Source organism: Lethenteron reissneri, unplaced genomic scaffold (assembly GCF_015708825.2).
Source record: "Lethenteron reissneri isolate LAM-NWPU_2019-01 unplaced genomic scaffold, ASM1570882v1 scaffold_120, whole genome shotgun sequence".
Classification (NCBI taxonomy): Eukaryota; Metazoa; Chordata; class Hyperoartia; order Petromyzontiformes; family Petromyzontidae; genus Lethenteron; species Lethenteron reissneri.
In genome coordinates, this window is record NW_026890893.1 from 1,146,358 (window position 1) to 1,173,458 (window position 27,101).

The 27,101-nt window shown below is 49.6% G+C and overlaps 1 protein-coding gene across 13 annotated transcripts in view; it reads left to right on the forward strand.

Annotated features, from left to right (window-relative positions):
• Positions 1–27,101, forward strand: part of LOC133361693 (guanylate-binding protein 1-like) — a 123,927-nt gene that overhangs the window by 75,210 nt on the left and 21,616 nt on the right. For all 13 annotated transcript variants that reach the window (XM_061580684.1, XM_061580696.1, XM_061580683.1 and 10 more), the window contains 2 exons: positions 18,698–18,875; positions 25,322–25,602. In XM_061580684.1, coding sequence (XP_061436668.1) covers positions 18,698–18,875; positions 25,322–25,602 — 459 coding nt within the window. The remainder of the gene's footprint in view (positions 1–18,697; positions 18,876–25,321; positions 25,603–27,101) is intronic.

Sequence of the window (27,101 nt, forward strand, 5' to 3'; positions counted from 1 at the left end):
GTAGTCCTGAAGGACCTCCAACCATCGGGACAATTGGCCGGATGGCTGCGCCACCCGCATAGCGTATTGGAGAGCCGCATGGTCCGTGCGAACCGTAAAGTGACGGCCATACAGATACGGCCTGAATTGCTGTATAAAAAACACAATCGCCAGCAATTCACGCCGTGTCACGCAGTAGCGTTGTTCCGCGGGGGACAGAACCCTGCTACCGTAGGCGACCACCCGTTCGACCCCCCCGACCACCTGTGAGAGCACTCCCCCGATACCCGTGTTACTGGCATCCGTGTCGAGCACAAACGGTTGCGTGAAATCGGGGTAACACAAGGGGGGAGCCTGCACCAAGGCGTCACGAAGGGAGCAGAACGCGGCCTCCTCCTCCGGCCCCCAGTGAAACCGCACCCCTTTAGCCGTCAAGGCGTGCAGGGGCCTGGCTATGGTGGCAAACTGTTTGACAAAACGACGGTAATAGGAGGCAAATCCTATGAAGCTGCGGACTTCAGTAACAGAGGTCGGTGTTGGCCATGAGCCGACGCATTGCGTCTTAGCAGGGTCCGTCGAGATCCCCGAACGGCTAACGATATGGCCCAAATACCTGACCGATTCCCGAAGCAGAAAACATTTAGCCGGTTTAAATTTAAGCTTCGCGGAACGCATCCTGAGAAACACTGCCCTCAGTCGCTGGAGGTGCTCCTCAAAAGTTCGGCTGAAAACGATGATATCATCGAGGTAAATCAAACAGGTGTCCCATTGAAGGCCTGACAAAACCAATTCCATGAGCCTCTGGAACGTGGCAGGAACGGAATGTAAACCCATGGGCAATCGGTTGAACTCAAATAGGCCTCCCGGTGTCCGGAAAGCGGTTTTAGGTTTTGATTCGTCATCGAGGGGCAATTGCCAATATCCCGAAAGCAAATCGAGCGTCGAAAAAAACTGTGCTCCTGCCAAGGCATCCAGCGACTCATCCATCCTGGGGAGCGGATACGCATCGGCCATTGATATTTTGTTTAGGCGGCGGAAATCAACACAGAACCGCAGAGATCCATCCTGTTTTTTAACCAAGACGATAGGAGCACCCCACGGACTGGAAGAGGGCGCAATGATGTCGGCCGCCAACATGTCATTTACTGCCGACTGCACATGCTCCTTCTCGGCTGGACTGAGCCGGAAGGGATTCTGTCGAATAGGGGCCGCGTCCCCAGTCTCTATGTGGTGGCGCAACAGGTCTGTGCAGCCAATGTCGTACTTGTGCCTGCTAAACACGTCAGCGAACTCGAGCAGCAAGCCCCTCAATGCACCCAACTGCACACTGGACAAGGTACTGGACCCGGCACACAACGAGTCCAACCACTCCGTCCCCTCCTCACTTTGGGGATGCGTATCGACATGTGAATCGGCGTGAGCAACGAGCTGTTCCTCGACGGGTAGCGGCGCGGCGTGAGCCAGCACCGTTCCCTGCGTAATCACGGCCGGCCGCGACCCCGTATTCAGGACTACAACGAACGGCTCACTGTCCCCCCTCACCATGGTCTGGGCCACAGCTAAGTCGAGGTCCCCTTTAGCCCTGTTAGACGGCCCCAATAGAACTCCCTGCGCCCCCGCATCCGCCCCAAGGGGTTTTCTCAACCGAAGGGGTACCAACATTTGCGATCCCGGGGGCACCCGTACAGTCCGGGTTGCCAGCGCCTGCACCGTCGCACAAGCCGTGCGTATCTTATTTGGACTCTTCAAAAACTCAACCCGCCGACCCGACGGAAGCTCAATGCAGGCCTGGTCTATGAGAATTTTTATGGGCATTTTAGACAGAAAGTCCGTGCCTAGTAAACAAGGAACGGCCAACGATGATGATACAAAAATAGGACCCGCCAATTTAATGTCGCCAATACAAATATTCGCCCGAATCTGGCCGATGATTCCCAAAGATCCCCCGTTTGCCGCGTAAAATGGTACGTCCACCGGCAGAAGTGGTCGACATTGTACGGGAAGAATATTATAAATAAGGTCCGAAATAATAGTGGCCGACGCACCCGTGTCCACGAGCACCCGGACCTCAACCCCGTCAATGTACCCCGTTACCACGGACGACCCGGCCGACGCAGCCACAATCCTGTGGGCCAATTCGGACCACTCGACTGCCTTCGGGCCGTACGCGGACCCCTCTCGCCGAACCGAACCCCCGGCGCCCATACACGGTCCCCCCACCGCTAAGCGGCGACCCGAACGTGCCGTGCGTGTGGACCGAACGTGTGAGGTGCCGCGACTTGCCGGGTTCAGTTGGGATGTCTTGAGTCCCTGGTCGTCGTCCGGACGTGGTCCCGCGGTGCGTTGACGCGGGGCCCGGCACCCGGACGCGACGTGGCCCCGAAGGCCGCAGTTGTAGCAGACGACGAGAAACGTCGTAGGTTTCGGTTGCTCCAGCTTGCGGGAGGAGCGTGTGGGCGAACGACCTCCCGTTCTCCACTCCCCCGGCCTCGAACCAGCGAAGGCCTCCTCCCGAGGCACAGCAGGCTGAGGTCCGATGATCGTGGCGGCCGGTGCCCCGTTCTCCACCGATGCGCAGACGACCGTCGGCTTCCGCTGTAGGACCTCGTAAGCGTGGATACTCGTGGCAATCCCCAGGGAGCAGATGTCCATCTCGTCCGCCGTATTAATGGGAACTCCCAATCCGTGAGCCAGCGCCAGCAGCTGCTCCGTCACCATGGCGTCCTTCCCCTCCTTGTCCATGCGGGGAAAAGCTGAATCCGCCAGGGCGAGCAGCGCCGTGCGATAGGCGAGCGTTGTTTCTCCAACCACCTTCCGCCGATCGTAGAATTGGTGGCGACAGGTCGAGGGCGGCCCGAACACCTTGGCCAACAGGTGCAGCGCGGCCTGGAGCGTTGAGCGGGACGACCTCGGGGCAGACGTGAAGGCCGCAAGCGCGTCGTCGTCGAGCATCGCTGGCAGCGCGCGCAGGGCAGTGGTGTCGGACCACCCCGACATTTCTTGATGCGCGATGAACCGTCGCTGGAAGGCTCCCCAGTCGCCCCCGTCCGCCTTGAACACCGACAGCGCGGGCAATCGTTGCTGGAGAACTCGATCGTCGTCGTCGTCGTTGGAACGATTTTCCCGCGCGCCGCTGTGGTTGTAGAAAATGTCGGCTCCCTCTGCAGGCGCAAAATGGAGAGCTCCGGCGCTCGCCGATGACGCGGGCTGCGCTGTGTGGAGACCTCTGGCCACGTGGTGTCCGCGTTTCCCGCCAACCGGAGGCGGACCCTCAAAAATGGCGCCAACTCCAAAACTTTTGGCGCGAAACGCCTTATGGCGGGAACCCTCCAGCCGCGCCGCCTCTTCCAACCCCGCAGGCGTTCCACCGGCCGCTGGAACGGAGATCTCCGCCAAGATCGCAGCGGCGGCGAGCAGCAACTCCGCCAGGCGGGAGTGTGCGTCCTGCAGGCTGGTGTCGGAGGCGGGCGGAGCATCGGCCATTTCCGCGAAGTGCTGCATCGGCGGCAACTCCTCGTCCTCTCCTCCCGAGGGTGGTGTCACCGGTACGTCGTCGTCTCCCCGGTCTTGCACGTGGGAACGAGAAGTCTTCCTTGTGTCCATTCTCCTTGAAGACAGGTTTACTTCTGACGCCAGTTGTAAAGTAGTAACTCGGCAGGAGACGACTTCACGGGTAGCACACTCTTTATTTTCACCAACTTGTAGTTACACGGATGACTAACACCCTACTTCGTTACACGGGTGACCAACACCCACTTAGCTACACGGGTGACGGACACCCACTCAGCTACACGGGTGACTAACACCCACTCAGCTACACGGGTGACCAACACCCACTCAGCTACACGGGTGACTAACACCCACTCAGCTACACGGGTGACCAACACCCACTCAGCTGTACTGACACGGGCTCTTACGCCCCGTAGCCTTCCGGGACACACCCAGCCGGGGTGCCCGTCTCGGCTCTGGGTACCACCGTCCCGACCCACACGGGCGTCGGACTACGGTCCCCCCAGTCTCGGCTCCGAGCCACACAGGGCCCCGGTCCCCACAAGGACGGCGGGACTAGGGGTCTCGGGCCACTACCTCCTCCACCCCGTCTTCGGTCTTCAACTGGTTAACACTGACCACGAGTGCTCTCGCGCGTCCCCCTTTATACCCCTCCTGCGGACGTCGCTGAGAGTACCCACTTATTTGACCAATCACTGCGCACTCGCTACGATCCTCTTTTCCCAGCTTGTGTGAGCGCGCCTCACCACCGGCGCGCGCGTCCATGCCACGCCCACATCGCGTGCCCAACCCCGCGCCCCGTGATCCATCACTGCCGGCGCACGTCAATACCACCACTACACTTGCGTAAATCTCTCGGTGTGGGTACGACGGAGCATGGTGTACTGTTAGGCCCATCTAATGCAGCGGTGAGGGATTTGGATTTGGCGGTGGCTCAGACGATCGTGCGGGGGGACAGAGACCCCTTCGTCGTGGTTTAAAATGCGTGGTCACGGACAGCTGTGATTCCACAGGGTACCGTGCTCGCTCATGCATCGCCGGTACCCATGGGGGAGCCGGTGATAGCACATGTAAATGATGGTCCGGCTCCGCATCCAAAATCGGGCTGTGATCAAGGGTGGCTGGATTCACTGTGTTCTGGATCCTGTGACCTGTCCAGTTCACAGCTTGCTGCGTTACGCGCCCTGTTGATCGAATTTTCTGACGTTTTCAGCGAACATAAATATGATATTGGTTGCACTAATCTGTTATGCCACCATATTGACACGGGTGACGCTGTCCCCATTCGTCAAAATCTGTTCCGGCTGAGCCCAGCCGAGAAGGAACATGTGAAATCGGCTGTTAATGATATGTTGTCTGCCGACATAATTTCTCCCTCTACCAGTCCATGGGGGGGCTCCCATCATGCTCGTGAAAAAGCACGAAGGGTCCCTGAGGTTTTGCGTTGATTTTCGTCACCTTAATAAGATCTCTGTGGCTGACGCATATCCGCTCCCCAGGATGGACGATTCTTTGGATTCTTTAGCAGGGGCACGGTATTTTTCCACATTGGACCTGCTATCGGTATTTTGGCAACTCCCCCTTGATGAGGAGTCAAAACCCAAGACTGCGTTTTGGACACCTGTGGGCCTATTTCAGTTCAATTGTTTGTCTATGGGACTCCACTCAGCTCCCGCAACGTTCCAGCGGCGATTGGAATTGGTTTTGTCCGGCCTTCAATGGGATACCTGTTTAATTTACCAGGATGACGTCATCATCTTCAGTAAAACGTTCGAGGAGCACCTCCAACGTTTGAGGGCGGTGTTCCTCAGGATGAGGTCCGCCAATTTGAAGTTTAAGCCACAAAGTGCCATTTACTCCGGGAATCGGTGTGATACTTGGGGTACATTGTGGGCCGTTCGGGTATCTCCACTGATCCCGCTAAGACACATTGTATCAGTTCTTGGCCTACGCCCACTTCAGTCAGCGAGGTCCGCAGTTTTATCGGGTTTGCCTCCTATTAGCGGCGATTCGTCAAACAATTTGCCACCATAGCCAAACCCCTGCGCACTTTGACAGCAAAAGGTGTGAAATTTCGCTTGGGCCCGGAGGAGAAGGCCGTTTTTCACTCCCTTCGTGACGCCTTGGTGAGTGCTCCGCCACTTGTGTTATCCCGATTTCAGCGAGCCGTTTTTGCTTGACACGGATGCCAGTAACACTGGTATTGGCGGAATACTCTCACAGGTGATCGAGGGTGTCGAACGCGTCGTCGCTTATGGAAGCAGGGTTTTGTCGCCGGTGGAGCAGAGGTACTGCGTAACCCATCGCGAGTTACTGGCTATTGTTTTTTTTATCCAACAGTATCGACCGTATATCTACGGCCGACACTTCACTGTCCATATGGACCATGTGGTGCTTCAATACGCGCTTCGTGTTGACCAGCCATCGGGGCAGTTGTCCTGATGGTTGGAGGTCCTTCAGGACTACCAATTCACAATCACGGTTGTCACCAGGCACAGAATGTGCGTGTTTTTTGGGATCGGGACGTTGCAAACCCCAGACTGTCGTCTCTCCTGCGGCTCTGGCCACGCGGCTGATGCACCGCGACCCGAGATTCCCTTCTCTCCCACGAGTGGGGATTCATTGCTCCAATTGTCCCTCGTTGACTGGGGCCGGCTCCAAATGGGAGACGCGTCCCTGCTCACGCTGTGTCACAAAGCCAATGGTTCCGCAAAAGGTGTGGTTGGTGTCGATTCATGGATATTAAAACAGGGGCTCCTTATGAATTGGGATGGTAGGTCCCTACACCATAGACTCGTTGTGCATCTGCCGTGCGGGGTAGGGTTGTTCTGGCCGCTCATGAACGGCTGTTACATTTGTGGTTTCACAAAACCTTTGCCATGCTCCAGCGTGATTACCATTGGCTGGGCATGGCAAGGGATGTGTCCATCATTCTCAAGGGGTGTGTGCAGTGCGCCCAACGGAAACTGCCTTCCAATGCGGCTAACCCGCCGTTGCAATCCATTCAGGTCTCGCGCATCAATGAACTTGTTGCGCTTGATATTCTGGGGCCCTTCCCGGCGACACCTAGGGGTAACAAGTACCTGCTGTTTGGCGTGGATTATTTCACTCGATGGCCCATGGCTTGGCCACTTGCCAACCAGTCGGCAGCAGCCGTTACCGAGACCTTTGTCCAGGGCTATGTTCTGGACAAGGGTGCACCGGAGTGGTTGCTGACCGATCAGGGGAAGAATTTCTCGAGCACCTTGCTACGGGAGGTGTGCGACCTCTTAGGCACTAAAATGTGCGTACTTCCCCGTACCACTCGCAGACTGATGGAATGGTGGAGCGGCTCCTTAGGACAATTACGTCCATGTTGTGCCATCAGGTGTGCGAGGCTCAGGTGGATTGGGACTTACAAATTCCAGGTGTCCTCGCCGCCTATTGAATGGCTACCCAGGCGGTGACGGGTTTTCCACCTTTTTTCTTATGTTTTGTTGTGTTATTGTTTTTGTTATGAGGCACGCACACGGTTCTGGTTTTTGTTGTATTCTTTATTGGAAAATGTTGTTGCAGCCAGGCCGGCTGCGAACTATGCGGGGGGGGGGGGGGGGGGGGGTGATGTAGAGGTGTTACGTAACGGGGAGAAACGGGCAGTTACCCTGGGTGTCTACATCCACGTCCACAAACAGTTACCACCCTGGGGGGCTGTGTTGGGGGGAGGCTGGGATCCCACACAGCCCCGCCTCTCGAGGGCATGTTGGTATATAAGGCGGAGAGCGAGAGAGCTTGAGGCAGTCGTTGGGTACAGATCAAGATGAAGAGCCAGTGAAAACTGAAGGCCAGCTAGCTAGACCTGGAACTACCCTGACTCGCTGTTCTTGTAAGAGCCGAGCAGGGCAAGCCAGTGGGGCGACCTCAGAGCAGCGAGGTCTGTCTCCTTGTAAGGGCCAGACTCGTGTGGCTGAGGGTCGGAACGTGCGCCGAAGCAGGGCCAAGTTAGGTAGCCTACATTTGGAGAAGGTCTGGGATATAGGGAAGTAAGGAGTTAACGGGGAGCATTAGCTGGGGAGCACTTCCTTTAATAGACCGGTGAAGAGGCCGATACCTCTTCGAGTGTTAGAGTCGTTACTCTGCTGTATTGAATTTGGGAGGGGTAAACATAACAAAAACGCTTCCCCCACTTAATCCGAACACATTGTGGGTGCGCAACCTGTACAACCTCGACCGGTCCTCGCCATGGCCTTAGCAGTTTTGGGGACGTTGCCAATGGCGCCTGCGGGCAGTGCAACCAGGCCTTATCGCCCGGCTACTACTCGTGCATGTGTATCCGATGCGCACATAACCGCCCATTTGCCGTCTGGCAAAGTCGTAATTAATCGCAGTAACAGTTCTCTTTCTGAAGGTTTGAAATCCGTTTTAGCTAAAGGACTAAACTTTGCAGTCACACCTAGACACATACCAGTTAATGATATAATTGCTAGAGTAGATGTAGCTCTCAAGGGCCTGAGTCACATCGCTGCAGACGTAGCAAGATCTGAAATCTCTGCAACCCTCAAAAACGCTAAGATGCCAGCTAGCAACATCAGCAAAGATGAGCGTTTTGAATTATCTCAATTAAAAAAGAGGGATGACATTGTCATCCTCTCAGCCGACAAAGGCAATGCCACTGTCATCATGGAAAAAACAGAATACAACAACAAAATCCAAGAACTACTCAACGATGGCAGCTATACAAAAATAAAAAAGAGACCCCACCAACAGCCTCGTCTCTAAAACCAAGCAAATCATTTCTGATTCAACCGCATTAATTGATCAGACCAAACAGTTCTCGTTGAAACCTTCTGCAGCCAGGCCACCAAGATTATATGGCTTGCCAAAGATACATAAAGAAGATACACCTCTTCGTCCCATTTTCTCTACTATCAACTCCCCCACCTATAAATTGGATCGTTTTTTGTCTGAAATCCTACGGCCTTTCACTGGAAAAACCACCTCTGCGGTACTAAACTCTACTGACCTGGTATCGACAATCAAGGGGATTGCCCTGTCCCCAGACGACCTGCTTGTCAGTTTTGATGTGGTTTCCTTATTTACCAGAGTTCCTGTACCTGACACCATCGCAATCATTGAAGACTTGGTTCATCAAGGATTGCATGCTGGGGTACCCCCCCTGGTGAAACACTGCTTAACCAATACATACTTCACCTGGAATGGAACTTTCTACAAGCAAACTGAGGGCACCCCAATGGGCCCCCCCCCCTATCTCCGGTTGTAGCCAACATTTTCATGGAGAATTTTGAGACTGACGCCATCCAGACTGCCACTCTACGCCCGACCTTATGGAAGAGGAACGTAGACGACACTTTTGTCATCTGGCCACATGGCTGGCCTGCTCTAGACCAATTTCTCGACCACATCAATTCCATACACCCAGCCATCAGATTCACCATGTAAGTCGAAAAAGATGGCAAGCTACCCTTTTGGATGTCCTAATTAAAAGGAGACCTGATGGTTCAATGAGCCACTCTGTCTACAGAAAAGCCACCCATACGGATGCTTACCTAAAACCGGAATCCCACCACCATCCATCCCAGAAGAATTCCCTCATCAAAACTCTATAACATAGAGCCCAATGCATCTCCGACCAGGAACACATTGCCAGTGAACTCAAACACGTACGCCAAGCTCTTAAAGCTAATGGTTACTCCGACTACACAATCCGCAAAGCCATCACTCCAACCATCAAGAAGGATCCTGTTGAGGAGCCTTTCAAGACCATCACCTTACCCTACATTGCTGGGGTGACAACAAAGATCTCCAAAATCCTGATTAAACACAAGATCCAGGTCCGATTCAACACAGTACATAACATCCGTGATCTGGTCCCGTCTGTAAAAGATGTGGTTCCAGACATACAGTACCCTGGCGTCTACAAACTAAGTTGCCTCTGTGGCAGCAGTTACATTGCAGAAACCAAACTACATGTCTCGGACCGCATCCGTGATCATAAAGCAGACCTGAAACACTGTAGGACTAACTCCTCAGCCGTGGCAGATCACTGTTACAACTCAGTGAGCTCACATGACATTGCCTTCTCCAAGACAGAGGTTCTCTGCAAGCCATCTGGCTATCATGAGAGATTCGTTCATGAGGCGATCCACATATACAAACACAGAGACAATTTCAACCGAGAAGATGGATTCTGGCTTAGCAATCATTGGAAGGACGTAATAAACCATTTCGGATCTTAACTGATTGTGTTCACGTTTACGGTGACTTTCAGACCGCATTCCACTCACTGGCATTGTATTCTCCGCAGGGAATGGATTCTTTGCTCCCCTGCAAGTTTCCCCCCACGACTCACCCATTGACACGACGGTCAATGGTACAGTGTATAATAACAAAGAGTATAACATTTATATGCTTAATACAATGTACAAAGTAATATATAGTATCGTAATTGTATAGTAAACATATAGCAGTGTGATACACATTAGGGTGGGTAGAATAATACATAGTGTTATATTAAAATGTATAAGGGTGGTTTATAGCAATACAGTATATAATTTAACGTTGGGTTTATCTATGGCAGTATATAGTACGGTGTATGCTCGTGTGATGTAAGAGAATAAAGTTTAGATGGAAGCATATTATATAATTTTTACGACGTAGAATTGTAATGTATTACTTGCTGTTAGTAACTCAGCTTATTGTAGAGTATAGTAAATATACTGATGATGCTATGTAGTTTATACTTTAGTTGTTTATGTAGTTTATACTTTAGTTTCTACGTGGTTGTTTAGTAACTGCAGCTACATACTATTAACATTCCTTTCCTTTGTTAATGCTACCCCCCTTCCCCCTCCCTTTGATGCTGCTAATCCTGCATAATGCACGGGCATAATATAAATTTGAAACCCCCCGCCCACCTCCTACGCATTTTCCATATGCTAAATTCCTCTTGATTTGCAAATTATTTTGTCAAGGCGCTCTTCTTCCCACCTCCCCCCCTCCAAACCAGCTTAAATATACGCTCCAAGCTTGGTGGTGTCTCATTCTTCACCTGAAGACGGCTGCTTGCGTTGTGGCCGAAACGTCGTGAGAATTATTTTATTATGTTTATTTTTATTATTTTATTACTTCCCTTCTACGTGACTTTACCGAAAGAACCAAGAAGATGAATCCCTGCAGTCACGAAAGCTTTAAATCGAAAGGGGAAACCCCCGTCGCTGCGTGGCGAGCCATTCTGTAGGTGGGGAGGACACCTAGAATTTGTAAGTCCCAATCCACCTGAGCCTCGCACACATGGACGTAATTGTCCTGTGGAGCCGCTCCACCATTCCATCAGTCTGCGGGTGGTACAGGGAGGTACGCACCTTTTTAGTGCCTAAGAGGTCGCACACTTCCCGTAGCAAGGTGCTCGAGAAAATTCTTCCCCTGATCGGTCAGCAACCGCTCCGGTGCACCCTTGTCCAGGACATAGCCCTAGACAAAGGCCTCGGTAACGGCTGCTGCAGACTGGTTGGCAAGTGGCCAGGCCATGGGCCATCGATTGAAATATTCCACGCCAACCAGCAAGTACTTGTTACCCCTAGGTGACGCCGGGAAGGGCCCCAGAATATCAAGTGAAACAAGTTCATTAATGCGCAAGACCTGAATTGATTGCAACAGCGGGTTCGCCGCATTGGAAGGCGGTTTCCGTTGGGCGCACTGCACACACCCCTTGAGAATGATGGACACATCCCTTGCCATGCCCGGCCAATAGTAATCACGCTGGAGCATGGCAAGGGTTTCATGAAACCCCAAATGTAACAGCCGTTCATGAGCGGCCAGAACAACCCTACCCCGCAGGGCAGATGGCACAACGAGTCTATGGCGAAGGGACCTACCATCCCAATTCATAAGGAGCCCCTGTTTTAATATCCACGAATCGACGCCAACCACACCTTTTGCGGAACCATTGGCTTTGTGACACAGCGTGAGCAGGGACGTGTCTCCCATTTGGAGCCGGCCCCAGTCAACGAGGGACAATTGGAGCAATGAATCCCCACTCGTGGGAGAGAAGGGAATCTCAGGTCGCGGTGCATAAGCCGTGGCGGCCAGAGCCACAGGAGGGACGACAGTCTGGGGTTTGCAACGTCCCGATCCCAAAAAACACGCACATTCCGTGCCCGATGACAACCGTGACAGGGCATCCGCGTTCGTATGGTGAACACCCTTACGGTAAGTGGTTGTGAATTGGTAGTCCTGAAGGACCTCCAACCAATGGCTGGTCAACACGAAGTGTGTATTGAAGTGCCACGTGGTCCGTACGGACAGTGAAGTGTCGGCCGTAGAGATACAGTCGATACTGTTGGATAAAAACAACATTAGCCAGTAACTCGCGACGGGTTATGCAGTACCTCTGTTCCGCCGGCGACAAAACCCTGCTACCGTAAGCGACAATGCGTTCGACACTCTCGATCACCTGTGAGAGTACTCCGCCAATACCAGTGTTACTGGCATCTGTGTCAAGCAAAAACGGCTCGGGGAAATCGGGATAACACAAAGGCGGAGCATTCACCAAGGCATCACGAAGGGAGTGAAAAACGGCCTCCTCCTCCGGGCCCAAGCGAAATTTCACACCTTTTGCTGTCAAAGTGTGCAGGGATTTGGCTATGGTTTCAAATTGTTCGACGAATCGCCGGTAATAGGATGGAAACCTGATAAAACTGCGGACCTCGCTGACCGAAGTGGGCATAGGCCAAGAACTGACACAATATGTCTTAGCGGGATCAGTGGAGATACTCGAACGGCCCACGATGTGCCCCAAGTATCGCACCGATTCCCGGAGTAAATGGCAATTTTGTGGCTTAAACTTCAAATTGGCGGACCTCATCCTAAAGAACACTGCCCTGAAACGTTGGAGGTGCTCCTTAAACGTTCTACTGAAGATGATGACGTCATCCAGGTAAATTAAACAGGTATCCCATTGAAGGCTGGACAAAACCAATTCCATTAGCTGCTGGAACGTTGCGGGAGCTGAGTGGAGTCCCATAGACAACCGATTGAACTGAAATAGGCCACAGGTGTCCGAAACGCGGTATTGGGTTTTGACCTTGGCCATATCGTCAGCTCTGGCGGTGTCTCCACTGACCCGGACAAGACTTCTTGTGTCCGTGAGTGGCCAACGCCCACTTCCGTAGGTGACGTGCGACGGTTCATTGTCTTTGAGTCTTATTATTGTCGGTTAGTTCAGAATTTCGCCACGCTGGCGAAGCCTCTGCATGTCTTGACGGGCAAGAATCAGAGTTTCAGATGGGGATCGGAGGAGGAACTGGCCTTCCAGTCCCTCCGGGATCAATTGGCTACCGCACCGACGCTTGACTACCCGGATTTCTCACAGTCTTTCATTCTTGACACAGACGCTAGCGACACCGGCATCGGTGCTGTTCTGCCTCAACGTAAAACTGGCGTTGAACGGGTTGTGGCGTATGGCAGCAGGGTGTTATCCCCCACTGAAACTCGTTATTGCGTCACTCACCGGGAGTTGCTGGCGATCGTCCATTTTGTTTGCCAGTACCGGCCCTATCTTTACGACTGAAACCTTTCACTGCACCACATACCCTCCCTACATGTCAAAATGGCGAGCATGTGATGTGTCCGTTGACTCGGAGAATGAGGTGCCACCGCCTGATCCTCACATGCCACTGACTGTTCCGCTTCCAGGTGCCCCAGAATTGACGGCCTCCGAATGTCAGCAGCTGGATCCCTGGGACACGTGCAGAACCAGGGGACCCGGTTCGGGTCTTCAAGGGCTACCAGCCCCACCCGTCGGACAACCATGCCATGTCCCGTACGATGGACTGGCCAAGTGGACTCGCGCTAAATTACGCCACTTTTCGTAACAAATGACCGGATCCACCAGGTTGCCCGTGTCAGGGCGGCCCCCTTGACTGTCCGGATGTCCCGCTTCTCCCCACGTCGGGCATGTCGGGTCGCGGGCATGGGTCACGTGGAGGGGGTAATGTCGTTTTTATTCCTTTTTCATCAATGTTGTATATATGTTCATGATGTTGAGTATGTTGGTGGGTTGGGTTATTTATTGGGGCGTTCAATTGTTGTTATTGTTGTTGTTATGAGGCACACAGACGGTTCTGGTTTTTGTTGTATTCTTTAGTGGAAAATGTTGTTGCAGCAGGGCCGGCTGCGAGCTATGCAGGGGGGGGGGGGGGGTGATGTAGAGGTGTTATGTAACGGGGAGAAACGGGCAGTTACACTGGGGTGTCTACATCCACGTCCGCAAACGGTTACCACCCTGGGGGGCTGTATGGGGGGGAGGCTGGGATCCCACACAACCCCGCCCCTCGAGGGCATGTTGGTATATAAGGCGGAGAGTGAGAGAGCTCGAGGCAGTCGTTGGGTACAGATCAAGATGAAGAGCCAGTGAAGACTGAAGGCCAGCGAGCTAGACCTGGCACTACCCTGACTCGCTGTTCTTGTAAGAGCCAAGCAGGGCAAGCCAGTGGCGACCTCAGAGCAGCGAGGTCTGATGTCCTTGTAAGGGCCAGACTCGTGTGGCTGAGGGTCAGAACCTGCACCGAAGCTGGGCCAGGTTAGCTAGCCTACATTTGGGGAAGGTCTGGGATAGAGGTACGTAAGGAGTTAACGGGGAGCATTAGCTGGGGAACACTTCCTCTAATAGACTGGGTGAAGAGGCCGATACCTCTTCGAGTGTTAGAGTCGTTACTCTGCTGTATTAAATTAAATTGTAATAAATACGTGTTGCATCCATCAACTTCTCCTGCGTCACATACGCCCGTTACATATGGGCTTTCGCCAAGGGTTTATTACTGGTTAACAATAACACACAAGGGTACACAACTCCCAGGGGCTAGGGGTCCTACACTGAGTCCTGGTCCCTGCCTGGCTAGCTCCGGTCTCTCTCTCGTGTCGGATCGGGGACTCTGCCGACTCCACCGACCAGAGAGAGAGCATCTCTTTTGGCTTTCACCGGCTTCTCCTCAGACTCACTACTCGAACCCTCTCTACCCCTGATTCCCTCTTCACCCATCGTACTCTACCCATTCCCACAGTGACCCCGCTTTCGTCACGGGGTCTCCCTTAAATACTCTAGGAGATATGACGTCATCGGGCCGCCCAGCACGCATGACGTCACGTTCCGTCATCACACTGGAAGGCACACACGATGTCACATCCCCATATTACTCCTCTACAAATTTAATAATTTAATAATAATACAAATTCACTTGTAAAAAAAGTTATTACCTTTTAAGATTATAGGGGATCTCAGTTCACTCATGGGCTGTAGAATATTTACATAATCATTTAATGAGTTTATAATGTTTGTATTTTCCCATTCTACTAATGTATGAAGGCTGTAGAATGCACATATTTAAGTGTTTGAAGTCCTTTATTAAGACTAGATATACAAACATATTTGAGTCTGGCTTTCCTTGAACCTGCTCTACAGTTATTCCTACTTAAGTTTATTTAGCAACATGTTATCACTGGTTTCCTAGAGAATGTATAACTCTTGCCACTCATTACTGCACTATTTTAATTTCCTTGAGGACCCTCTGATGAGGTATCCGGATGGAGGGAGTGCCTCATTATCAGATTTTCTTTTTTTAATCAATTCAATATTTACCCCCGAGCAAGTCATTAAAAGAGTGACCACTAAGTATGTAACCTCTTAAGTTTATACACCACATTGCCTTCTCGGGTGTATTCAAAACATATACATTTGATGCAAAAACGCAGATACATTTATTCTCAGTTTGCTCATATGAGTTGACTCCACTAGACAGTCTAGATCTGTCTGCAGCACCATGAAATCTTCCACCATTCTGTTTTTTTTTTTTATCAATGAATGCATTGTCAGCAAACAGCCTTTCGAAGGGACAGTGACATGGCCTAGTACAGGGGTCAGCAACCAAAATATCAAGAGCCATGTTTTTCTAATATTTCAAGAGCCACAATGTATATGAATATAAGATGGAGGTCCTTAATACATAATGCCACGAAACAGTCCTTAAAAAGCTGCATGCGGCTCCAGGTTGCCGGCCCCTGGCAGAGTGGTATCGCTTTCACCACTTGTTGCAGATGCTCATGTTTCGATTTCAGCAGTCACCATAATAAATTATTTTGGTGTATGAACCTTAAAAATATATGCCATCTACTTCACAGCAGACGTTAAAGGCTGTGTGACGTTATCTTGAAGTGTATGTCATTGTACGCTGGCATCATGGTCCAAATTTGCCAATTTTTAAAAATTTACTCAATTTTTACCTAAAAAAGCAATCACCGCCCACTTCTACCACAACTTGGCAAGACACTCCTGAAAAAAATACTCACTGAGGTTTCCTGGGTATACAAGTGTAGTGTCCTCCTTCCTCCAGGCGTGTGTGTGCGTGTGGTGTGCGGCGCACACACTCAGTCGGAGACGAGGTAGTTGCAGGAGGCACCATCTCTCTCTTTATTCTCTGTTCACACCAACTCCAGCCTCCTCTCTCTCAACCATGCAGCCGTACAATCCGGCTGAGACATAACCCTGTCCACGTTGCACTGACTCCATCGACTGAGACAGCCAACTACTGTCCGGCCGCATAATGCCCAGGCGAAGGCAGCAGCGAGAAAGGCGGCGGCTAGAAAGGCGGCAGCGACGACGACATAGACGACGAGATGAGTCCACTCCCAGAACCGGCAGCCTGGAGCTCTCGCTCTCTGCTGCTTATATTCTACTCGGCGTGGTTTGGCTCCGCCCTCGCCATGCCTCCCTTCTAGAACCCACCAGAGGGTTCCAGGGGCCTCTCTATGAGGTCTTCCATGAGCCTTGCTCCAGTTCCTCCGCCCTGCTGGCACACCCGTGTATATGCTCGACGGTGTGTGTGCTAACTGTCCACTGCAGTTGCCACTGCTGGACAGCAGTCGGCGCTGCGTCACTACATTACCCCCCCCTCCATACAAAAATAAACAGCCGTCTCGGCTGCCAATACAGTAGCCGCAACCAGTGTACAGGCAGAGCAAACCCCTAATCTGGAGGAACACCCCTTACATTAACCCAACCAAACTCAAAAATGAAAAAAAAAATAGAAAATAAATTCAACAATCCTGCTACCACCGCGGTGCCCGCCGCGAACAAACAACGCACTCACCAAATGCAACGCCTCCCATCTCGCAATTCGTCAACCTTTCTCAACAACTCGGTGCCCCACTCTGTGAATAAGTAACACCTTACTCACCAGTGCGCCTACGTCCGTGAACTGGCAACACTTTGCACAAGGAGAGTTCCCCTGATACCTGGACGTAGCTCACGCGATCTGGTCCATAGCACCAGTCACCCCCATCTCAGCAGGGTCTTGCACCTCCAGGACTCCAAGGGATAAGAAGACATGATGAAGGAGAAGGAGCCCGCGGCTACAAGGGCGTGGCCCCTCACTGCCTTGTTTTTCCCAAGCTGTCTGGATCAGGTCCCTGAGACTTCGCACATGGTGGTCTCCATAGGCCTCAGAGACCCGGGTCCGGTGAGGCTGGGGTCGACGTTGCTAATGGGTTGGAGGGTGTCGGTGACTATGCTGTCACCCCAACACTCCACAGCGATGTGGCCCGACCGGCCATACATGAGACACCTGGACATGGGTTTCCAAGGCAGATGGAACTGCCCCTGCTGTGGGTCCCCCCACGGGGATCCTCTTGCTTGCATCCCCCAGCCACTCAACCGCCACCATCATGTCTTCCATACTCCATGTCGCAGCCTCCCACCTTGCCCGTTGCTGGTGTTCTTTGAAGACTTGTATCTACCGGGCCACCGTTGAGGATGAAATCTCTGTGCCCGCAGTCGAGGACAGGTCAACCCTCAGCTTTCTTGGCAGCTCCCGCAACCTTTCCGCCACCCAAAGGTCGAGTGCCCCCTCACCCAAGAGCGGGTATGCCTCCCATCCCAGCACCAGCAGCACCACCCAAAAGGCTTAAGGCGTCTCGGCCTCCATTCTCTCCCTCTGGAGGAATCTTGTGCGAGCCTCTCGTGCCAGGTCTGGAGCAGCTTTTTGCAGCTCCATCAACCTTCGCACCTCCTCCGTGCATTCGCGCGTTCTTCTCAAAATGTCGCCCGCCAGCCACGGCAGGTCCTCCAGGGGCAAAATGGCGCACACCATGTGCACGGTCCCCCGTCCGGAGTCCGCTACTCCCGCTCCGATGGAAGCTCCAGCTGGGTTTTCCCTGCCACTCCTCTCTGCGCCTTCGCCTGGGATGCGTCCTCCGTACCGTCCCGCGCTCCTCTTTGCATGGCGGTCCTCCGCCATGCCATGTGGTCTGCGCGTGCCAGCGGAAAATCTCCACTGCTCCCCCCATCTAAGCACAGCTCTCACTCTCTCTGTTGACATGCAGCCACTCTCCCGTTGATGTACAGCCGTTTTCTCTGTCGGAGCGCAGCTCTCGCTCTCCCCATCGATGTGCACAGCCGCTCTCTCCATTGGCGCACAGCTCTCACTCTCCCCGTCGATGTGCAGCCATTCTCGCCATCAGTTCACAGCCATTCACTTTGTCATGCGTAGCCGCTTTCCCCGCAGATGCGTAGCAGCTGTCCCGAAGATGCGTAGCCAGTCTCCCACAACTGCATACCGGCTGTCGCGCCGATCCGCAGTGACTCTTTCGCTGCCCCACAGCCAATGTAACCGAGATCCTGGGTCCCGGGGTGGTCGGAGGGATGACCGTCTCACCATTCTCGTCCCGACAACACTACATGTGGGTTTTTAGAACCCCACTTCTGACACCAAATGTAGTGCCCTCCTTCTTCCTGGCGTGTGTGTGTGTGGTTGCGGCTCACACACTCAGTCGGAGACGAGGTAGTTGCAGGAGGTATTGTCTCTCTCTTTATTCTCCGTTCACACCTCCTCTCTCTTTTATCAAGCAACATGTTTGCAATGATTTTTTATGGATATTTTTAGTGGAATAAGGAGACTCAACAAGACCTAGTCACCACTAAACATTTCAGAGGGCCCCATGTGACGATGAGGGAAAGAGAAGGGCACCAGACAAGGAGGGGGAGAGCTGTGGGATGCCTGGCACGCATCCACACCGACATCCACCTTGCTGCTGATGAGATGCACTCTGAGGTTGTGTTCTCAATGGGTTGTGTGTGAAAGAAAAAAATACTGTTAAGTTTTGTGTGGAGAGACAAGTATGAGAACGAGACGTTATTTGTTTTATTGTTGTTGTTTTACAGAAGCGCAAGTGCTTCATGTTTCCCATGCCGGTCAACTCAGAAGACTTAAGCAAGCTGGAGAACATTCCAGATAGAGATCTGAAGCCTGACTTCCTCAAGGTTGCGAATGAATTCACCTCCCACATCCACCAGGAGGTGAAGTACAAGAACATTGATGGAGTCATCCTCACGGGACAGCGTAAGCTTGCTAATTAAACACCACATTTTTGCTGCACGAAAGTTAAAATCGATAACGCTACTGATGACTCCCAATGAGGATGAATCTGGTATTTTTTATTCACTAACACCTGCTTGGACGGACAGATCTATGTGGTCTATATGGCCTAGCTTTCACATCCTTTGAGTTGGTGGTCTATACTTGGGAATCAAACTGAATTAATTATCGGTTACGGTTCAGACTATCCAAAAAACACTTGGACCAGTTACTGTTCAATCAGTTCAAATCGTTTTGTAAGGTTTAGTTCTGGTTAACCACTTGCTAAAAACAAGTTTAATCCGTCTTCTTGGTTCTTTCGGTAAAGTCACGTAGAAGGGAAGTAATAAAATAATAAAAATAAAACATAATAAAATAAAATAATTCTCACGACGTTTCGGCTACAACGCAAGCAGCCGTATTCAGGTGAAGAATGAGACACCACCAAGCTTGGAGTGTATAATCAAGAGGAATTTAGCATATGGAAAATGCGTAGGAGGTGGGCGGGGGGGTTTCAAATTTATATTATGCCCGTGCATTATGCAGGATTAGCAGCATCAAAGGGAGGGGGAAGGGGGGTAGCATTAACAAAGGAAAGGAATGTTAATAGTATGTAGCTGCAGTTACTAAACAACCACGTAGAAACTAAAGTATAAACTACATAAACAACTAAAGTATAAACTACATAGCATCATCAGTATATTTACTATACTCTACAATAAGCTGAGTTACTAACAGCAAGTAATACATTACAATTCTACGTCGTAAAAATTATATAATATGCTTCCATCTAAACTTTATTCTCTTACATCACACGAGCATACACCGTACTATATACTGCCATAGATAAACCCAACGTTAAATTATATACTGTATTGCTATAAACCACCTTATACATTTTAATATAACACTATGTATTATTCTACCCACCCTAATGTGTATCACACTGCTATATGTTTACTATACAATTACGATACTATATATTACTTTGTACATTGTATTAAGCATATAAATGTTATACTATTTGTTATTATACGCTGTACCATTGACCGTCGTGTCAATGGGTGAGTCGTGGGGGGAAAACTTGCAGCGGAGCAAAGAATCCATTCCCTGCGGAGAATACAATGCCAGTGAGTGGAACGCGGTCTGAAAGTCACCGTAAACGTGAACACAATCAGTTAAGATCCGAAATGGTTTATTACGTCCTTCCAATGATTGCCAAACCAGAATCCATCTTCTCGGTTAAAATTGTCTCTGTGTTTTTATATGTGGATCGCCTCATGAACGAATCTCTCATGATAGCCAGATGGATTGCAGAGAACCTCTGTCTTGGAGAAGTCAATGTCATGTGAGCCCACTGAGTTGTAACAGTGATCTGCCACGGCTGAGGTGTTTGTCCTACCGTGTTTCAGGTCTGCTTTATGTTCACGGATGCGGTCCGAGACATGTCGTTTGGTTTCCCCAATGTAACTGCTACCACAGAGGAAACTTAGTTTGTAGACGCCAGGGTACTGTATGTCTGGAACCACATCTTTTACAGACGGTACCAGATCACGGATTTTATGTACTGTGTTGAATCGGACCTGGATCTTGTGTTTAATCAGGATTTTGGAGATATTTTTGTGACCCCAGCAATGTAGGGTAAGGTGATGGTCTTGAAAGGCTCCTCAACAGGATCCTTCTTGATGGTTGGAGTGATGGCTTTGCGGATTGTGTAGTCGGAGTAACCATCAGCCTTAAGAGCTTGGCGTACGTGTTTGAGTTCACTGGCAATGTGTTCCTGGTCGGAGATGCATTGGGCTCTATGATATAGAGTCTTGATGAGGGAATTCTTCTGGGATGGATGGTGGTGGGAATCCGGTTTTAGGTAAGCATCCGTATGGGTGGCTTTCCTGTAGACAGAGTGGCTCATTGAACCATCAGAATCAGAATCAGAAACGGTTTTATTCGCCATGTAAGTTTGCACAAACAAGGAATTCACTATGGCGGGACGGTGCATACATTGAACAAGTAGGAATCTTAACTTATATAAAAAGTATACACTCTAACTATACTAACGTTACAAAGTATAAGTAATACCAAAGGGCTAAAATCAAGTCTCCTTTTTATTAGGACATCCAAAAAGGGTAGCTTGCCATCTTTTTCGACTTCCATGGTGAATCTGATGGCTGGGTGTATGGAATTGATGTGGTCGAGAAATTGGTCTAGAGATACGCCATCCAGACTGCCACTCTACGCCCGACCTTATGGAAGAGGTACGTAGACGACACTTTTGTCATCTGGCCACATGGCAGGCCTACTCTAGACCAATTTCTCGACCACATCAATTCCATACACCCAGCCATCAGAAATAAAAAATAAATAATAGCATACGACGTTTCGATGGCAACACAAGCAATCATCATCAGGTACAAATGAAACAGAAAACAAACCTAGTAAATACTCTGGTTTCTTTCGGTAAGTCACGTAGGTAGAAATAAAACAAAATAAATCACGACGTTTCGATAGCAACACAAGCCATCGTCTTCAGGTTAAAATCTCGACAGCCGCGATGTCTGCTGCGAGTAGCACGATGTCTGCTGCCTTGTGAAGAGAAGCTGTTACCAGCAAGAGTTTACGTAAGTTTTTGAGAACAAAGGTAGCCGAAGTAGTGTTAATGAGGTATTATAGTGTAAAGGTAATATATAGCGTGGCTTGTTAAAGGAAATTAACTTAGATTAGCATGTTGGATGCCAAGTTAATTAGCTCCGTAGCGCATAAGAGCTCAGATTAGCATGTAGGAGTAGCATATCTATTTTGATGAGAAAAGCATGTAAAAGTTAATGAAAAAATTAGCAAGTTAATGTCAGTCTATGTGTAACCAAGAATAGCATTTTAAAGTTGATGAGAAAAGCATGTCAAAGTCAATGGGCGAAGTTAATGAGAAAATCATGTTCAAGTCAATGAGAGATGAGCAAGTCGATGTCAGTCTATGTGTAATGGGTTCCAGAGACACTTGTAGAGGTAACTTCTTTATGACAATCCAACACTCCAACAGTCCTGATACTCTGTTACAGCCTCGGTACACAGCCTAGGTACACAGCCTAGATTCACTACTCTGGCTACGCTCTGGAACTCGCCCTCACAAGGACATAGAGCCGGGAGTTCCAGAGTCCCACCACTGGCTCTCACAGCATCCCAGGGTCCTGAGATGGCTGGTCTTGGGTCTTGAGCTACAACTGGCCTCGATCGTCCAGGGAGCTGCCCTTTTATGCCTCGTCCCCAACGAGGGGTGGGGTTGTGTGCGCCCCCAGATATCCCACAGAGCACACACAGCCCCACCCCCCCACCCCCGTTGGTGGCGCCAATGGGCTTAAGCGTCTAGGTTGCCTGGGAACACAGCGCCTGGCGCCAAAGGCTTAAGCGTCTGGGTTGCCTAGGGTACACAGAGCCCCCAGCAGCCCCTCCCCTCTTATGTCACTACATATGTGTAATAAATAGCGTGGTATGTTAAGTTAATGAACTTAGCATAAGAACGGCTCGGGGGGGGGAGAGAGAAAGAGAATATGTGTTTTAATGAGAGAAGCATGTAAAAGTTAATGAAAAATGTAGCAAGTTAATGTCAGTTTATGTGTAACAAAGAGTAGCGTGTTAAAGTTAATGAGAAAAGCATGTAAAAGTACATGAATGAAGTCAATGAGAATATCATGCAAAAGGCAATGAGAGATGAGTGTTACACCCTGTCTCGCATTTTTAGACAGAAGACCTCCACAATATGCATGCACAGCTACGGAAAGAAGAGCGGCGCTAGAGGTGCTCGAGGCACGATGATAACCGGAAAACTGTCAGTGCCTGCCACATGCTTTACATAAGGGAGGTTTTTTGAGGCAAATAAATCTTATATTGCCTCAAACATTTTACAGGAAAATAACAGATTGGCACCTCTCTTTAAGGATGGTGGACAGCCTCTTACATCGAACAAACACGATTTTCAACCAAACCCAATCGTAGTTCAGAGCTCTGCATGGGACGGAGACGTCTTTGGTCTGGTTAACAAATTATCTCCTTGTCACACTGACCTATTGCGACACCTGAGGTCCTTTGCTGGATTTGGAATATCAGCATTAAGCTGGCTCTCTTTCATGGGGCCTTGTGCCTCTCCTGTTGGTTCTCCTCCATTTAGGATACCATCATCATCATGTGCATGCACCTTGGGGTGTAGCAGTCCCCAAGAGTCGCCACCAGGCAATCTTATCCTGCGATAGCCGTCATGCTGAATGCAAGTCAAGGCCTAATCCCCCTCGAACGCAGCTCCAAAAATCTGGAACACCTTGCCACCAAACATCTAAAATGCACTAAGTGTCTCTCATCATGGGACATTATTTGCCAGTACCAAAATATGAGAATAGGGTTTCCCCTTTTTTCTGGTAAAACAAACAGGTGTTAAGATGTTAAAACACCAAACTGAAACCTTTTACAAGGAATCATGTCTGCATTAACCACAATACTTGTGGTCAGAATGCAAACAAAACACACTCTGATAATATATGGATTGTCTTTGAAACTGATTGGTCCACACCAGAGACAGCTTTCTTTCCAGCCTAGTCTCAGACGGTGTTAGTGTCTCTCAATTAAATGGTCTGTGCAAGACACACCTATTCAGACTTGCCTTTCCATAAAATGTAAACATTAAAATAAAAACTGTCTATTTACCTCTCTTATGCTATTCATTGTGCATGGTTGCACTTTATTTTGCACATGGTTGCAATTTACTTTGCTCAGTCGATGTTATCCACTGAGGACGTAACGGGTTAATTCATGATTAAACAGGAGTTTTTCAGCAAATATGATGCCACGTAGAACATTCGCTAAACAATTGAAGATACGCAGTAGAGTATTATGTACCTAGGACAATTATTGAACGCGGAGCAGAATAAAATTATATTGGATGAGATCAGGTTGCAGTGCTTTTGGAAAATATTACTTGATAATAAAAAGTTATGTGTGTGTATGTTGAACTTGTTTCACACTCTACGTGGCCAACGGTGCTAATTTGAAGTGCCTAAAGAACGAAGTTATTAATGAGTGTGTATTCCTAGCTGAGGTCCTTTGCTGGATTTGGAATATCAGCATTAAGCTGGCTCTCTTTCATGGGGCCTTGTGCCTCTCCTGTTGGTTCTCCTCCATTTAGGATACCATCATCATGTGCATGCACCTTGGGGTGTAGCAGTCCCCAAGAGTCGCCACCAGGCAATCTTATCCTGCGATAGCCGTCATGCTGAATGCAAGTCAAGGCCTAATCCCCCTCGAACGCAGCTCCAAAAATCTGGAACACCTTGCCACCAAACATCTAAAATGCACTAAGTGTCTCTCATCATGGGACATTATTTGCCAGTACCAAAATATGAGAATAGGGTTTCCCCTTTTTTCTGGTAAAACAAACAGGTGTTAAGATGTTAAAACACCAAACTGAAACCTTTTACAAGGAATCATGTCTGCATTAACCACAATACTTGTGGTCAGAATGCAAACAAAACACACTCTGATAATATATGGATTGTCTTTGAAACTGATTGGTCCACACCAGAGACAGCTTTCTTTCCAGCCTAGTCTCAGACGGTGTTAGTGTCTCTCAATTATATGGTCTGTGCAAGACACACCTATTCAGACTTGCCTTTCCATAAAATGTAAACATTAAAATAAAAACTGTCTATTTACCTCTCTTATGCTATTCATTGTGCATGGTTGCACTTTATTTTGCACATGGTTGCAATTTACTTTGCTCAGTCGATGTTATCCACTGAGGACGTAACGGGTTAATTCATGATTAAACAGGAGTTTTTCAGCAAATATGATGCCACGTAGAACATTCGCTAAACAATTGAAGATACGCAGTAGAGTATTATGTACCTAGGACAATTATTGAACGCGGAGCAGAATAAAATTATATTGGATGAGATCAGGTTGCAGTGCTTTTGGAAAATATTACTTGATAATAAAAAGTTATGTGTGTGTATGTTGAACTTGTTTCACACTCTACGTGGCCAACGGTGCTAATTTGAAGTGCCTAAAGAACGAAATTATTAATGAGTGTGTATTCCTAGCTGTGACATATGATTCAGAAACTTGAACAAAAACATTAAAGGGGCACAACCAAGCATAGAGAGATACGTGCTTGGAATGATACTGATAAAGAACACATACACAAGTTAGAGAGATCACGTTAATAACATAAGTAAGTGAGCTTGAGCAGGACAATGCCGAGAAGGAAGGATGGTCGATGATCAAGAATAGTGGGGTGGTGGCTATGAAATGGAACGTGTCTGAGAGGACCGTCCATCGAGGATATGGAGCAATGAGTCGGTTAATATGCTGATAGGAGTTATATAGCAGGACCGTGAAAGATGGTGACTGCAGTGGATCGATCACAGCTGATGATGATGATGTATCAGTGTTCCTGCAGGTTGCAGAGCTGTACGTTGCGGCTCAGCGTTCTGGTGACATGGTCTGCATCGAGAACACACGGGTACAAGTGGTGCAGCTCGCCAACCTGCAGGCAGTGGAGGATGCCAAGGAACTCTACCTGCGGAAGATGGAGGTCATCGAAGTCCAATTTCCTCTGAAAATATCGCAGCTCCACCGGCACCACGAGGGGTGCATGGATAAAGCTCTGGATCTCTTCTATAGTCATGCTGTGCTCGATCAGGAGCATAAGCACGAGAAGGAGTTGATGGTGAGTATGGGTGAGCTGGGTGCTGGTGGCTATGCATGCCTTGCACTGCAAAGGCGAGGTATCGTGGCTTACACATGTTATGAAACTCCTTTACTATGGGCATCAAGGTGCAATACTCTGGCGTATCTCGATGCTCCCAATCTCTACTGTCCCTCTGGCACCGGCAGCCCGCATGGTGGTGGATCACACTGATTCACCATGAAGACATCTACGTGAAAGTCCTGAGCAACTCATTAACAATCCTTTAATTCAAGTTGCTGCTTGCAAAAATAACGAACAACACGCGGGAGCTTACAATCGCTGTCATCTATCGACCGCCGTCTTCATCGCTGTTGGAATTCTTTTCCAAGTTTTCTGGTCTGTTAGACTGTGGGCCACTTGGCTCTCGCTACATCATCTGTGGTGATCTGAACTGTGCCGGACTCACTGATTATTGGGGTAACATGAACAGTGATCTCGCTTAAATGATCGACAATCACAGTTTAACCCAGCACGTCAGTGGCGCAACATGTCCCTTGGGAAATATTCTGGATCATATCTTCACACCCACTAATGCAGTAAATGTGAGCGACGTTATCGAAGATGTCGGTATTGCAGATCGCAGAGTGCAAAGGAGCATAACCGATAATCCGCCCACCCATCACAACGATATCATATCGAGACTCTAATCAGAAGATCCGGTCATAATTGGCATGCCTAAATCCTGCATTGACGATCGATTCATTTGCAACTCAATTAATACATGATATCACTGCTGTTCATGAATAACTCGTGCCTATCTGAACAAGCACAAACGAAAATGGGGAAAGTGCGCCATAACTGGCTGTCACTTGTGGCAATCATTGAAAAGCAGACGTGGAGGAGGCTCGACTATCTTTGGAAGAAAACTGGTTTCAAGACTGTCAGACTCGCTCACAGAGTGGCTTGCAGATCTGGCAACCAACTCATTATTGAATCTCGCAGATCGTTCTGTGCTCTGCGTGTCAATGAGTCTGCTCACATCCCCCATGATCTGTGGCACGTCAGGAAAGGTCTGCTGCAATCCAACCACCCATCAACTAGTAAACCCTGTTTTTGCATAGTACTTGCGACGCTTTTCGCCAATAATATAGTGATGGCAGTTTATAACTTTAAGGCATCACATTTTGCCAGTCTGCCATCTGAGTTTGATCAACCTGGTGGCACCTATGTCTGGTGTCAATGTTAAATAAGACATTGCTGCTCAACTACATCCACACGTTGATTCTCAAATCATGCTGGGACGTACTTGCACCACTGCTAATCCACCTGGAAAGTCTTTCGTTCAGTGAGGGCTGTTTCCCAGACCAGGTCAAAATGGCGCTGATAACGCCAATCCTGAAAAATGTCTCAAACCTGAATAGGATTTCAAAAGTTATAGATTGCCTTTGTCTAAAGCAGTTCCCCACATCGCTGCGATGGGCAGATTAAACCCATTACAGATGGTGTACCGGAAGTTCCATAGCACTGAAATGGATCTA